At 46.3% G+C, this 13,707-nt stretch overlaps 1 protein-coding gene across 4 annotated transcripts; it reads left to right on the top strand.

The window, feature by feature from the left end:
• The first annotated feature begins 376 nt into the window (after window positions 1-376).
• CLEC4F (C-type lectin domain family 4 member F) lies at window positions 377-13,392 on the top strand. 4 transcript variants are annotated; one of them, XM_077135098.1, is made up of 8 exons: window positions 377-526; window positions 1,414-1,530; window positions 1,888-1,977; window positions 4,815-5,113; window positions 5,759-5,930; window positions 10,274-10,425; window positions 12,330-12,448; window positions 12,958-13,392. In XM_077135098.1, the coding sequence occupies exons 1-8, from the start codon at window positions 451-453 to the stop codon at window positions 13,094-13,096; spliced, it is 1,164 nt and encodes a 387-aa protein (XP_076991213.1). In that variant the 5' UTR covers window positions 377-450; the 3' UTR covers window positions 13,097-13,392. The 4 variants fall into 4 exon arrangements, 3 of the variants coding, with proteins under 3 accessions (XP_076991213.1, XP_076991211.1, XP_076991212.1); XM_077135096.1 differs by having other exon boundaries at window positions 4,815-5,930; XM_077135097.1 differs by having other exon boundaries at window positions 4,815-5,930; window positions 12,330-12,488; window positions 12,958-13,048.
• Window positions 13,393-13,707: the final 315 nt, after the last annotated feature.

The raw sequence follows: 13,707 nt of genomic DNA, 5'->3' as shown, positions 1-13,707 counted from the left end.
TGTGAGCCATTGATTGCACATCAAGTATGGAATGTTCATATGTTAAGAATGTTTGTACTCTATCTTATTGGTTTTATTAATAACATTTTTTAAAAAAAGATTGTCATTATGCCTCAAGGCCAAGTTTGTCATTTGGGGCAGAAGCTCTGTTTGTGGGCTCTGCTGCCTGTGACAGAGACTGGAGTGAGAGGATAGAGGGAGGGAGGACGGGCCAGTGCCAAAGAGGAAGAGGCTAGGGCCCTGGACTGCCGGGCGCCTTGGCGCCCTTAAGAGGAGGGGCTGTTGAGGCTGGTTTATGTGAGGTCAGCAGAGGGACGGTTCAGAGTTTTGAGGGTGGTCAGGATATGTCAGGACCATATAAATCTGGGGACATCTCAGCTCTGCTTGCCACACCAGCCGCCCCACGGCACAGCTCTCTGAGGCGCGGGTGGCAGGGAGCAGCTTTGGAGGATGAAGAGAGCAGAGATGAATGGTGACAGGGTCCATTTCTGCCCAGACAGCCAGTGCATCTCCCTGCAGCCCCGAGGTGAGAAAACTGGGGCCCCAGCCCTCACTCCCCACCTCCATCAGGGACTGGGCTGCTTGACCCCCCAGCTCTCTACCATTTCTCTGAGCCCCTCCATGGCAGGCCCAAGCTCATCTCATTGCTGTCCTGGCCTCCAGAATTAAAAGGGCAGAAGGGGGGTCAGGCAGAGGACAGGCATCCTGGAGCACACTCTCCCATCCCCAGGCCCTGTCTCTCGGGGAGGGCACACTGGTAAGAGAAAGACGATGAACTATGAATGTCCACGGACCTGGTTTTAAATCCCAGTTGCACATCTCAGGACCTCTGGGCTATCTCTCCACCTTTAAGTTGGTTTCCCTAAATGTTCTTTATTCTTAACCGTGGCCCCTCCAGCCTCAGGCCCAGCCCTTCTTGGACCATGCAGGGTATTCTGACCCTCGCTGAGGGAGGCTCCAGGACTGATCCTCTAAGAACAAAGCTTTTCCCCAGAGTCCAGGGACCCCACGCTAGTTTGTGGGGGCAGCGGCCCCATAGGCTGTGGGCTTGCCCTGCACAGGAGCTGGGAAGGAGACTGGCACCGGGACTCCAGCGGCTGGGCCTCTTCCCTTTCCTTCTTTCCTTCCTTCCTTCCAACCAGACTTGCTGAGCTCCTCCTCTGTGCCCTGGGTCCCCTGAGCCCCTTTCTTCCACCAGGCTCTCCCCCAGTTTTGGCCTGCTGCTGCGCTGCTCGGCTTTGTGTTCAGACAGCTCTGGTGAAGGCTGCAAAGTGCTCCTTTTCCTTCTCCATCACCTGTGTGCGAAAAGCATGCCCTACTGCACAGACCAGATGGCCGAGCCCAGAGAGGCTGACCGTGGAGGCCAGGACTGCTCAGCACACACTCGTCCTGGACACTGGCTTCTCCCTGCAGGGATGGGCTCTGAGGCAGTGGCTTCTGCAGGCCCCAAGATGAGAAGACGAGCTGAGGTTTCGCTGGCGTTTTTAGTGGTGACCATGGTCTCCTTTCTTGTGGCTCTCCTTGTTGTGGGTAAGCTCCTTGGGGACCCGAGGCCCCAAGCCCCTTGGCTCTCCCTCCTTCCTCCTGCATAAAGGCCTCAAGGGGACCCACATGCACCCCTTCTGGGCCTCTCTGTTCCCAGAGGGTCACTCTACCTCCAGTCTCGGATCTCGCCGAGACCTTTCCTGGGACTAGACAGAGGCCATTGCCCAAGGGGAGGCCACCCCAGCACCGAGGTATAGGACGGAAGACTGAGAGGGGCTTGGTGTCAACTCCTTCCCCTGGAATTCTATCTTTGGGGGTGGTGGGGTGGGGTGGGGGTGAGCAGTCCGTTCCCCCAGGCCCAGGGCTGAGCACCTGTGCTGACCCAGGAATGGGGTATTTCAGCTCTACGACCTGGAGCAGAGCCTGTACTCCAGACGCTGCAATCCATGGAAGGCAACACCAGCACGCGGCCATCACTGGTGGGACCAGACAGTGAGTAACCACCGTGCAAGGGAGGGAAGGCTGGGGGGAGCTGGGCACTGGGAGCACCCCCAGGCTCCCAAATGGGTCCTGCCCTCTTTACGGGAAGGCATACTTCAAAAAAAAATTTAGGCTATATTGACATAGAATTGTGCCTAAAAAAAAGCACATAAAGTATGCAGTGGATATGTGTGGACACTTACATCCATGAAACCATCACTGCAACCAGGATTATGCACATATTCACCCCCCACCCCACTCCACCAAAGTTCACTTGTAATCCATTATAATCCCACTCTCTCCCTCTCCAAGTCCACCCCAGGCATCTGCTGCTCTCCTTTCTGTCATTGTAGATTAGTTTGCATTTTCTGGTTTTATATAAAAAGGATGGATAGTATGTTCTCTTTTTTCCCTCTAACTTCTTCCACTCAGCATTTTTCTGAGATTCATCTGTAAAATTGTGTATACCAGTGGTTCATTCCTATTTATTGCCGAGTAGTGTCCCATTGCATGGATATACCACAGTTTATCCATTCACCTGTTGAAGGACGTTTCAGTTGTTTCCAGTTTTTCATTGTTGGCAAATAAAGCTGCTACAGACATTCATCCATCAGTCCTTTTATGGATGTAACTTTTATTTTATCCTGGGTAAATACCTAGGGGTAGAATGGCTGGATCAAAGAGTATGTGTATGTTTAATTTTTTAAGACATGGCCAAGTTCCAAAGCGGCCATATGACTTACATTTCCATCCACGGACCCAAGAGTTTCTGCTCTGCCACATCCTTTCAACACTTGGTATGGTCAGTTTTTAAAATTTTAACCAGTCTGTTAGAGGGATAGCTGTATCTCATGGTGGTTTTAATTTGTATTTCTCTAGGGACTAACGATTTTGAGTATTTTTTTGTGTGTAGTTAAATACATCTTTTTTTGTTGAAGTGTTCGAGTCTCTTGCTCATTTAAAAAAAAATTGGGTTGTTTGTCTTCTTATTGTTGAATATTGAGAATTCTTTACATATTCTAGATACAAATCCTTTATCAAATGTGTGATTTGCAAATGCCCTTTTCAGTCTGGCTTGTCTTTTCATTCTCTTATTCTCTTAAAAAAAAAGAAAAAGCATTTTTTTTCTTTAATGGGTCATGCATTTGGTGTTATATCTGAGAAAATCTGCCTTTCCCAAGGCCATAAAGATGTTTTTCCATTTTTTTCTAGAAATTTTAAAGTTTTAGGTCTAGGATTCATTTTGAATTAATTTTTATATAATGGTGTGAGGAATGGATTAAAGTTTATTACGTGGAGATTCAACGGTTCCAGCACCATCTGTTGAAAGGATTATCCTTCTCCACTGAATTGTCTTTGCTTCTTTGTTGAAGATAAATCTGTACTTTCTATTCTGTTCCATTGATCTATTTGCTATCTTTACAAGGCAGACTCTTTGACTGAATTTTTCTCACCTTCAAAGGTCGGGTGGTTTCACATACCTTCCTAGCCAGGGTTTAAGGAATATGGCAGGGTCCTCCAGGAAGCGTCTCTGCCTATGTAGGTTCTCTCTCTATTCCTGGGGGGAGGATGGAATCAAGAGGTGACTGACCATGGATGTCTGAGATTAGGTCCTAGCTCATAAGAGCAAAGGGTGACAGCAGGACCAGGATGTGGCAGGTGGGCTTAGCAGGAAAGACCCTACAGACTGCGGCAGGTGGGCTTAGCGGGAAAGACCCTGCAGATTGCGGCAGGTGGGCTTAGCGGGAAAGACCCTGCAGACTGCGGCAGGTGGGCTTAGCGGGAAAGACCCTGCAGACTGCGGCAGGTGGGCTTAGCGGGAAAGACCCTGCAGACTGTGGCAGGTGGGCTTAGTGGGAAAGACCCTGCAGATTGCGGCAGGTGGGCTTAGCGGGAAAGACCCTGCAGACTGTGGCAGGTGGGCTTAGCGGGAAAGACCCTGCAGATTGCGGCAGATGGGTTTAGCGGGAAAGACCCTGCAGACTGTGGCAGGTGGGCTTAGCAGGAAAGACCCTGCAGACTGTGGTAGGTGGGCTTAGCAGGAAAGACTCTGCAGACTGTGGCAGGTGAGCTTAGTGGGAAAGACCCTGCAGATTAAAGGGGATGCAGTTTCCTTGAATGATTCTGGTGGCCAAGGTCTTTTGCCCACGTTTCTTATATCCCCATACTTTTCTGTGGGGCCTTTGCCTTATGTGACACATGGAGGTACCCAGCCCTTTCAAAGGTTATTTCAGCTCTAAGGCCCAGTGTGACCTGAAGGCGTGGTATGCCTCCATCATAGCTCTGTGGATTGAACAGCAGGCTTCTGCCAGGGGCAATATTTTGTTTCTGTATGTATTTTTTTACCTATGGAATTTGTAATCAGAAAAGCATGTTAGTGGTCTATGTGGTTTTTAGGAAGTAACAATGATAAATCAAGAGTCTCCATGCTTGTTGTATAAATATAGTACAGGAATAAACAGGACCTCTATCTAATTTTCCTTTTCAAAATGACCCATCTAATGGTGAAATGTCATTGGAATTAATCTTCAGCAGCTCTAAATTATTTATGAGTTATTTTCAAGTTCAATTACAATGGCAAAAGAATCCAAGCCTTCCCAGCATGATCCTTGAGGGTAGCTAGTTTACAGCAGGTAAGTATTTTAATCCTGTGATAGCTAGTTAGGTCTTTGTTTAGTGTTTTGGTCTGCATTACCAGATGGCCTGTCCCCAGGGTTAGGGAGGCCACAGTGATGAGCAGGCCACTGGAGGAATGCCTATGGACACTTTCAGAAAGCTCTGGTTCATCTTACAGCACTTCCCCATGTGATGGGGCTCTTTGGCTGACCTCTCCATTTCCTCCCCTGCAGATTCCTACCATCTTGGCAGGATGGTCGAGGTGCAAGAGGCTATCCAGATGTTTGAAAACCACGTAGAGAATTCCAGCAGCTTGCCTATGGAGATACAGATGCTAAAGTGCAGTGTGGACAATGCCAGTTCTCAGATCCAGATGCTCAGCGGTCAACTGGAAAATGCTAGTGCTGACCTCCAGATGGTAAAAGGAGTTCTAGAGGACGCTGGCACCTGGAGTAACCAGATCCAGATGTTGAAGAGTTCCTTGGAGGGGGCCACTGCTGAGATCCAGGACCTAAAGGGAGCCCTGGAAAAGGCAAACACTTTAAATTCCCAGACCCACGATTTCTTACAAAGCAGTTCAGGGAACACCAGTGTTGAGCTCTACGTGTTAAACAGAGGCCTAGAAAGTGCCAATGCTGAAATTCAGATGTTAAAGGCAGATTTAGACATGGTCAATGCCCAGGCCCAGTTGGCAAATAGTAGTTTAAAGAATGCTACTGTGCAGATCCATCTTTTGAAAGGTAATCTGGGGAGTCTCAATGTTTTAAGGACCCAGAACCAGGTTTTAAGCAGTAGTTTGGAAGGGGTGAATGCTGAGATCCAGAAACTTAAAGGAGGTCTGCAAAATGCAAATGCTTTAAATTCCCAGACCCAGGCCTTTATAAAAGACCATTTAGATAGCACCAGTGCTGAGATCCAGTTGTTAAGAGGTCACTTAGAAAGGGCTGGTGATGAGATGCAGCTCTTAAAAAGAGATCTGGAAACTGCCCAGACCCAAATAGCAAACAGCAGCGTGGAGCAGACAAAGGCTCAGATCCAAGTATTAAAAGCAGAGCTGGAAAATGCCAGTGCCTTAAGTAGTTCCCAGATTCAGGTGTTGAATGGTCATTTGCAAATTGCCAGAAGAGACATAGAGATACTAAAACAAGGAATGAAGGATGCTGCCTTAAATTCCCAGATCTCCCACACGTTAGGAAACAACCTGCAGAAGGCCAGTGCTGAGATCCAGAGACTGAAAGGTGATTTAGAGAGCACCAAAACTCTAAGCATGAAAATCCCAGAGCAGCAGAGTAGACTGGAGACCCTCCGTGCAGCCTTTGCTTCGCTGGAGCAGCTACAAAAGACCCAAAGTAAGTGGGAGGGAAGGGTCTGGCTTGGGACTGGCAGAATTGCCAGGGCCTCCCGCCCCTCCAGCCTCTTTGCTTTATCTCAGCATGTGTCCTCTTTGGGAAGTAGCGTGGGTGGTGGAGAGGGGACCAAATCCAGTGACACAGCTCCTGTGTGCCCAGGCGGTGATGTAGAAGGTGTAAGAAGCTATGGTACCTGCTCTCAGGTGGCTTGTGACCTCTCCACAAAATTTCTCCTTTGTTCGGGAAACAAAATCTATGTGACAAAGGCATGTGGTAATGGCAGTGTGGGCTCATGGGGTCAGACAGTGCCATTTCTGACTTCCAGCTGTCACAAACGGCATGATCATGAGCACGTTGCCCACCTATGCTGAGCTTCACCTGCAAAATGGGGGCAATAGGATTTGCTTTACGGTGAGGTGCAAATGAGTTAACCCAGGTAAAGCATTGAAGTACCCAACATTCAAGTACTCAGCTTACAAAATTTTACTGAACATCTACCATGTGTCAGGGGTTTAAAGATGAATAAGACATGATATCTGCTCTTGAGAAAGGTCCAGGCTAGTAGATGGAGACAGATCTGTACGCAAAGGTGGGCAGAAAGGTGAAAGAGGTAAGTTAGAAGCAGGTACTGGGAACTGGGTGGGGAGGGGCAAAAAGAAGGGGGAGAACTTTGTGGGAGGGGGAAGGGATCTTCTGGGGAGACACAGAAGGAAATCTATCTATCTATCTATCTATCTATCTATCTATCTATCTATCTATCTATCTGTAATTATTTATTTTATCCTCTAATAAGCTTCAAAAAGCAAACTTTTATTGCATGAACTCACTCTGATAATTTATATTCTATTCTTAAAAAAAAGGGCAAAGCTTGTCATAACCTACTAAACTAATCTCATGACCCACTAATGGGTTGGTGATTGCAGTTTGAAAAACACTGGGCTAGAAGGGTGGGCAGGCACAAGCTAGATTTGCAAGGCCTCAGAGGTTGCTGGAGTGAGCTTGGGTTTCATCCTTTAGGAAATGAAGAACCACTGAAGGGTTTTAAGGTGGACCTCAAGGTTCTGATTTGGGTGGCGACATAGAGGATCCCCAGTTGAGGGAAGGCATGCTTTTGAGGCAGACTGGAGATACTCCTCAGAGGCAGGAGAAGAACTGAGAGATATGCAGTTGGAAAAGCCAAGGGAAGAGAGAATTTCAAGAAGGGATAGTTTAGTTCTGGCACATCCAAAGAGAGGCCAAATAAAATAGAAACAGAGAAGGATCCACTGATTCTGGGCAATTAGTAAGTCACTGGAAATTTTGGTGGGAGTGGCGTGGAAGCTGGATTACAGCTGGCTGGGCATGAATCCATCAGGTGTATTAGTCTGTCAAGAAACTTGGCTGAGAGGGTAGGAGAGATGAGGGGAGGGATAAAAAAAACAAGGTAAATCATCTATTTCTCCATAACAAAATCTACATATTAATTATAGACAATGTGACAAAGAGTAAAAAATTGTGAGCTGAGAAAACAAGCATCTGTATTTCCATGAAAATTTGTGTATTTTCCATATGCACCCACTGCTAACATTTTGGTGAACTTCTTTGAGAGGGTGCTTCTAGGTTAGGGTAAGCTTGATCTGAGGTCTATACAAAGGAACCAGCAAAGAGCGGGAGGTTGAAGATAGAGTAGGAGAGAAGGAGGAGAATCAGATGCATGCTGAGTGACTGGCCTTGAAGAAGCATGATGCTTGAATTTCTGAGGCTGGGAGGGGAAAAGCAGATGTGGAAACAGCGGGTCACCCAAGTTTGCAGATGTGGGACATGAAACTGAGAAAGGTATTACTAATGACGTCTATTTCTGGGTTGAGTAGGAGGTCACTGGCTAGGGTGAAGATGGATGTAGGGAGTTGGGGGGGAGAGAAGGGATGCTTTGGAGTAGCAGCTGAAGATATGGGAGCTGACAAATGAGGGGCTTGTCAGGCAGCAAAGACGACCCACCTCGCTCTTTCCCCCTGTTTCCCATCGGGTCTAAGGCATCACTGGTCATGCAAACCAGAAGACTGAAAAGTCTCTCCTTCTGAATGCCTCTCCTATGCACCACACTGCTGCCCTCCTGCTTTAGTATTGGACAAAGTTCTCCACCTTAACTGCACATTGGAATAACCCAAGGAGCTTTAAAAATATTCATTCCTGGTATCCACCTCCAGAAATCTGATTTTTTTTTTTGGCGTGGGATGCAGCCTGAGCTTTCAAGAATTTTTAAAGTGCTCCCCAGGTGATTCTAACATGTAATCAGGGCTGAGAATCATTACTTTAACTTTTTCTTAAAGGGCCAAATAATAAATTTTAGGCTTGTGGTCCATAGAATCTCTGTCATCACTCCTCAGTTCTGCCACTGTACTGATAAAGCAGCCAACGGCGACACGTACATGAATTGGCATGATTGCTCCAAGAATACTTTATTTATAAAAAGAGGCTGCTGGTGGGCCACAGTTTAGCCACCCTGGGATTAGAGGACTGGTTCTCAGACTCTGGAGAGCCTAAGAATCACATGGTAGTCTCGTTAAAACACAGATCGTTAAAATTCAATTTCTGTTCAGCAGGTCTGGGCTGGGCCTGAGAATTGGCATTTCTACCAAATGCTCAGGAAGTGCTGATGCTGGTCCAGGGAACACACTTTGCAAACGCCTGGTTCACACTCACCAACTCTTACTGAGACATTTGCACTTAGGTTCTAATTGATGTTTCTGGCCCAGCTAGGATTGTCTTCCTCCTGTTCAGCCTTCACATTGCACTAAGTTGAAACTTTTACAATGCAAATCTGAGTCCTATGTCTTAAAACCCTTTAGTGCTTGCCCTTTCTCATGGGGAAGAAGCCAAACTCCTTGTCATGGGACATATGATTGAGTGCTTGAGTCTCTCCAAGTTCTCTACACTTCTGTGCTGCCCATACCCAAGTTTTTGAACAGATCAGATCATGCCACGCTGTTGTGTCATGCCTACCTGCCTTTGTGTCTGCTATTTCCCCTGCCTGGAATGAATGCACTTCTTGGCACTGACCACCTGGCAAATTCTTCCTCAGCTTCTTGTTTTGTTTCATTTTTTGCATGTTTTCCTGATTAAAAATTAAAAAAAATCTTTAGAGCATTGTAGGCTTACAGAAAAGCCATACAGAAAGTAGAGAGCTTCTATATACTGCACCACCACCTCAGTTTTCTCTGTTAACATTTTGTATTATTAACATTGCATCATTACAATTGATGAACCAATATTATTATATTATTAACTATAGTCCAATAGTTTACATTAGGTTTCACTCTTTGTACTGTACAGTTCTATGTTGTTTTTTTAAAATTTTATTGTGATAACATATATATAACATAAAAGCTCCCATTTTAACCACTTTCATGGAATGGAAGCACATTCACAACATCGTACTACCATTACCACTTTCCATTACCCAAATTTTTCCTTGTCCCCAAGCAGGAACTATATACCAAATAAGCATTAACTCTGCGTTCCCCACCTGCTCAGTTCTGTTCTTTCAAAAGACTCAGCTTGAGTAACATCTCATCCAGGAAATCTTCCTAAGCACCCCTCCAGTCCAGGCGAAATAGACCAGATCCTCCCCAAGCCTTTATTCTAACTCATATGTGACTTTTGATCGATGCATCTTTAACAGCTTTCTTATATCTGACTCATTTCAAAAGACTGGATGTTCCTTGAGAGCATGAGTTGTGATTATTGATCTGCACAATAGTGCCTGGCTCACAGAAGTCAAGGAATGTCAAATAATGAATTTTGAACAAATAAATGAATAAATGAGCATTGTGGCACCATTTCATACAGCTGTGGCATAGATGCTATTAATAGGGGATGGTAGCAGGGAGGGAGGAAAGAGCTGAGAGAACTGGGGCTTATGTTGACCTATTAGTGTTTGAAAATTGTGAGGGCAGGCAGACAAAATCCCAGAATAGTCATGGGTGTGGGCAACTGAAGTAGATGGAGATCAAGTCAAGGAAAGAAGCGAGGCTATGGGTGAATGGAAAATCTTCCAGGAATTTGGGAAGAATTGAGGTGAAACTGACTGTAAGGTGGCAGCATTGAATTGGGAAAGATAGTGACATAGTCAGAAAGCACATGTCTCAGAAGAGAATGTTGTCTGGGTAGCAGAGCTGTCTGAGTGTTCCAGAAGTGGTTGAGCCAGGTGTCTTGAGCTGCTCCTTGGAGGATTGGGTAATGGGATAGGGGTGTGGTCTCAGAACCTTTGCTCCTGGAGAACTGGGTATTAAGGATGTAAGCCTCAGTGGCCAGCCCCTAGAGAAGTCAGGAAGGTTCCGTCTCCTCCCCAACTTCTGCTCCAGATCAACTTCTCCAGCTGATCCTGCAAGGCTGGAAGGTCTACAGTGGGAGCTTGTATTATTTTTCCAATGCCAAGAAGTCTTGGAACGAGGCTGAACAGTTCTGTGTGTCCCAGGGAGCCCATCTGGCATCGGTGACCTCTGAGGAAGAGCAGGTCAGAGCTGAGGGCTTGGGGTGGTCCTGATGGGGTTGGTGTGTGACAGGGGACTTTGGTGCCTCTTGGGGGGGGCTTCATATCTCCTGTCAGTCAGGGAACAAATATTTGTTGAGTTCCTAAGAGCATCTTGTGCTGGACATAGAAACACTGACAGCAAGTCACAATGTCCTCAAATGAATGAGGGAGATTCCCAGAAGTGTGAGAGATGTCAACAGTGAGGAAGGACAGAGGCAGATAGAGAGGGTGGCCATCCTGGAAATTTTAGGGAGCATACTTCCTGCCTCATCCCTTTGTTTCCCTCTTGGTGTTCTCTCTAGTTATCAATTTTGCTTGTTTTTTTTAAATGGAGGAGTTGAATGTTTTATTGGTAAATGGTTTCTTACTTTGCTGCCAGGCTGTTGCTGCATTGTATGGAAAAGCACCAGCAGATGTGGTGTATTGCAAAATTAAGATGGAATTGTTTTTCATCTGATACTGTAAAACTAAACAAAAACATATTTCTGCTCTCAGTTATTTCCAGTGAAAATATCAGCAAGTAATTTGACCCAATCCCGTGATGAATGTAAGCAATGGTTACAATTTTACATAAGGTTTAAGATATATATATATAATAACATTGAATTACATAATTTTTATAAGTAGTTTTTATCCTAGGTCATTTCATGAATTCTGAACATAATAATTAGATTCTAGCCTAAAACACGGGGCACTGTGAAAAAGATGTGTATTGTGTTTATCTGCAATCATTTGAAAGTTGAGGGGTATCTTCTTTCAATAGTATAGTTGCAATGTGTAGTTTCTGCTTTTCCACTGGTATTCCTAAAAGCAGCTAGTTTAAATCTCTATCCACCACTAATTTAAAATAACTATGTGGATTAATTTGCTTCAGACTAATTTATTTTCACTCCTCAATAGATTTTATATATATTTTCACGTGCTTCTTCACTCATTAGTTTATCAAGTTCTGAAGGATTACTCAGTAGTAGCATGATCAGGCAGCCATCTAGATAACAAGATTTGTTGACAAGTCCTGGATTTTCTGCAAAAGTTTTATTAATTTCTGGTACTTCTCTTGATAGAGGAGAATAGAGTTCACTAGCAGGTTTCACACTTCCCAAAGCACTGAACTCATCTTGTTTGCTCAATTTTGTCCCAACTTTGGGAAGACTACAGTAAAACTGTAGTAAATAACAGCTCCCAAAGCTTTCTGTGCAAAATTGCTGATCCCCCCCCCCCCCACCCTGTATCAATGCAATTTTCTGTGCTAACCATACATTTGTGAATTTTTACACTGAGCGTGCAGCCCCCAGGGCCTTTTGCATACTGCACAGTGATCCGTTTAAGGGGGTGCAGCTCAATCTTGATTTTAATGTCAGTTAATCCAGTGGCCATGGAGGGCCCATTAGCAGGAGACCCAGGCACACATATAATTTGAGGACCATCAAAGACCACACAGTGCCAGGGTGGCCCATCAGCCAATGATCATCATCAGAACATGTTCAGGTTATTAGCAAAGACCACAATAGGTTTGGTTTAATTCAATTTACACAAATGCTCCCTGCACAAGGCTCTCCTGAGATGGTTGCTATGGGTCTGAAAAAGGGAATGCTCTTTTGTAAAACACGTCTAATAAGCTGTGGCTGTATCTTTGGTCCAATAAAGGTGTGCCCTTCACCAAGGACTGGGACTCTGTGGGGACACTCAATGTAGGGGGCAGCTGGGCCTCTCCGAGGGGCCCAGGCTGTTGCCTTAGGTCCTGGACAAGCCATGGAAGGTGCAGGGAGGGGGCCCAGCTCCGGCAGAGAAGTGGGCTTCATGCCTCTGGGACCAGGAGGGAATGGCACAGACTCCTTTCTCATACCTCATGGAGAGTCAGATGACACACTACCTTCTCTCTGCAGGCGTTTCTGACAAAGTCCACGAGTACCTCTTACCACTGGATTGGCCTCACTGACAGAGGCATGGAGGGCTTCTGGCGCTGGGCAGATGGGACACCCTTCAGTAGTGCAGGGAGCAGAAAGTGAGTCCGGCCCCTCTCCAAGTCAGGGCTGTCTGGAGAGGTGTGTGTCTTTGCCCGGGATGTGTCAGTGTTGTGTTGTAGGTACAGTTGTGATCCTTGCCTGGACCCCTCCATGGAGGGCATCAGGACAGGACAGGGGGGCTGTGGCTGCAGTGGGTCTTCCTGGTTTTTTCTTGTTTACCACCCCCCCCATTCTAAACCTGCTTAGGCCTTGTGGCAAAGGGCCCCATCTGAAAGGGTCTGAGTATGAATTCTGGGGTGGAGGTTAAAAGGAAAGGCCTCTACCTTCTCCTTTCTCCAGGTTGCAGCTTCATAGACACCCCTTGCGTCCCTTGGGTCATCAGTAATTCAGGGTGACCTCAGGAGACCCACCTCAGGGCATCCAGGCTGCAGCTCTGTCCCTAACCTGGGGCTGCAAGGGGACTGGGGATCCATGTCACTTCTTCTCCATTTGGCAGGGACAAGGGTCACGGCCTTTGTCTAGCTGAATAAGGCCCTTCCATTTCCAGGTTTTGGGACAAGAATCAGCCGGACAACTGGCGCCATAAGAACGGGCACACCGAGGACTGTGTCCACATTCAGCAGATGTGGAATGACATGTACTGTGATGCCACCTACAACTGGGTCTGCAAGAAGCCTGTGGGCTAGGATACGGTCTGAGGGCAGAGCAGAGCTAGGGAGTCACTCCCGGCTGCCAGCTCTGGGCCTCCTCCTCCAGAATGCCTTGCAAGGCTGAACTCAGCTTGTTCTCTGGGGCCATCCATTTGGCCCTCTGTGTTTCCTCCCTTGTCCTTTTATTTAACCCTTTCAAGATGTTTACCTCCTGTAACCAGTGGGAAAGAGCTACGTATGGAGTGCTTTTCTGTATTCCCCTCTGCAACCAGCACAAGTTGGTTGGATATCTTTTGCTGAACAGGAATTTAACTCTATTGTATTCGTATTTGTCAACAATAAACATTTGTTGAATAAACCAAAGCCTGGTGCTTGCTTATCTCTGCCACGGCCACCATACTCTCTTCAACCTGCACCGAAGGTCCATCTATCTTGAAATAAGCTCGTCTTCATTTAAGGCTTTGCAGCTAGGCATTTTTAGTTCATTGAAAAACAACAGAGATTTTTCAATAGAGACTTTGTAGGGGCTACGAATCTCCAGGAAGTCATAGCTATTGCTGTGGTTTCCTGGACTTCCTTTGTGTGCAGATGGAGCTGGAGCTGGAGCTGGATTTTACTAGCCCTTTAACTCACGCCAAGGTTCTGTT

The sequence above is a fragment of the Tamandua tetradactyla genome, chromosome 17 (genome assembly GCF_023851605.1).
Source record: "Tamandua tetradactyla isolate mTamTet1 chromosome 17, mTamTet1.pri, whole genome shotgun sequence".
NCBI classification, from domain to species: Eukaryota; Metazoa; Chordata; class Mammalia; order Pilosa; family Myrmecophagidae; genus Tamandua; species Tamandua tetradactyla.
Note: the sequence above shows the minus strand (reverse complement) of the source record. Positions and strands in the feature narration are given on the sequence as shown.

What these genes read in the sequence shown, in the direction of transcription:
- CLEC4F (XM_077135096.1), top strand. Translation starts at nt 451, where the DNA reads ATGAAGAGAGCAGAGATGAATGGTGACAGGGTCCATTTCTGCCCAGAC. An exon ending in CATCTCCCTGCAGCCCCGAG is followed by an intron (nt 527 to 1,413) that starts GTGAGAAAACTG and finishes TTCTCCCTGCAG; the next exon opens with GGATGGGCTCTGAGGCAGTG. An exon ending in TGACCTCTGAGGAAGAGCAG is followed by an intron (nt 10,426 to 12,329) that starts GTCAGAGCTGAG and finishes TTCTCTCTGCAG; the next exon opens with GCGTTTCTGACAAAGTCCAC.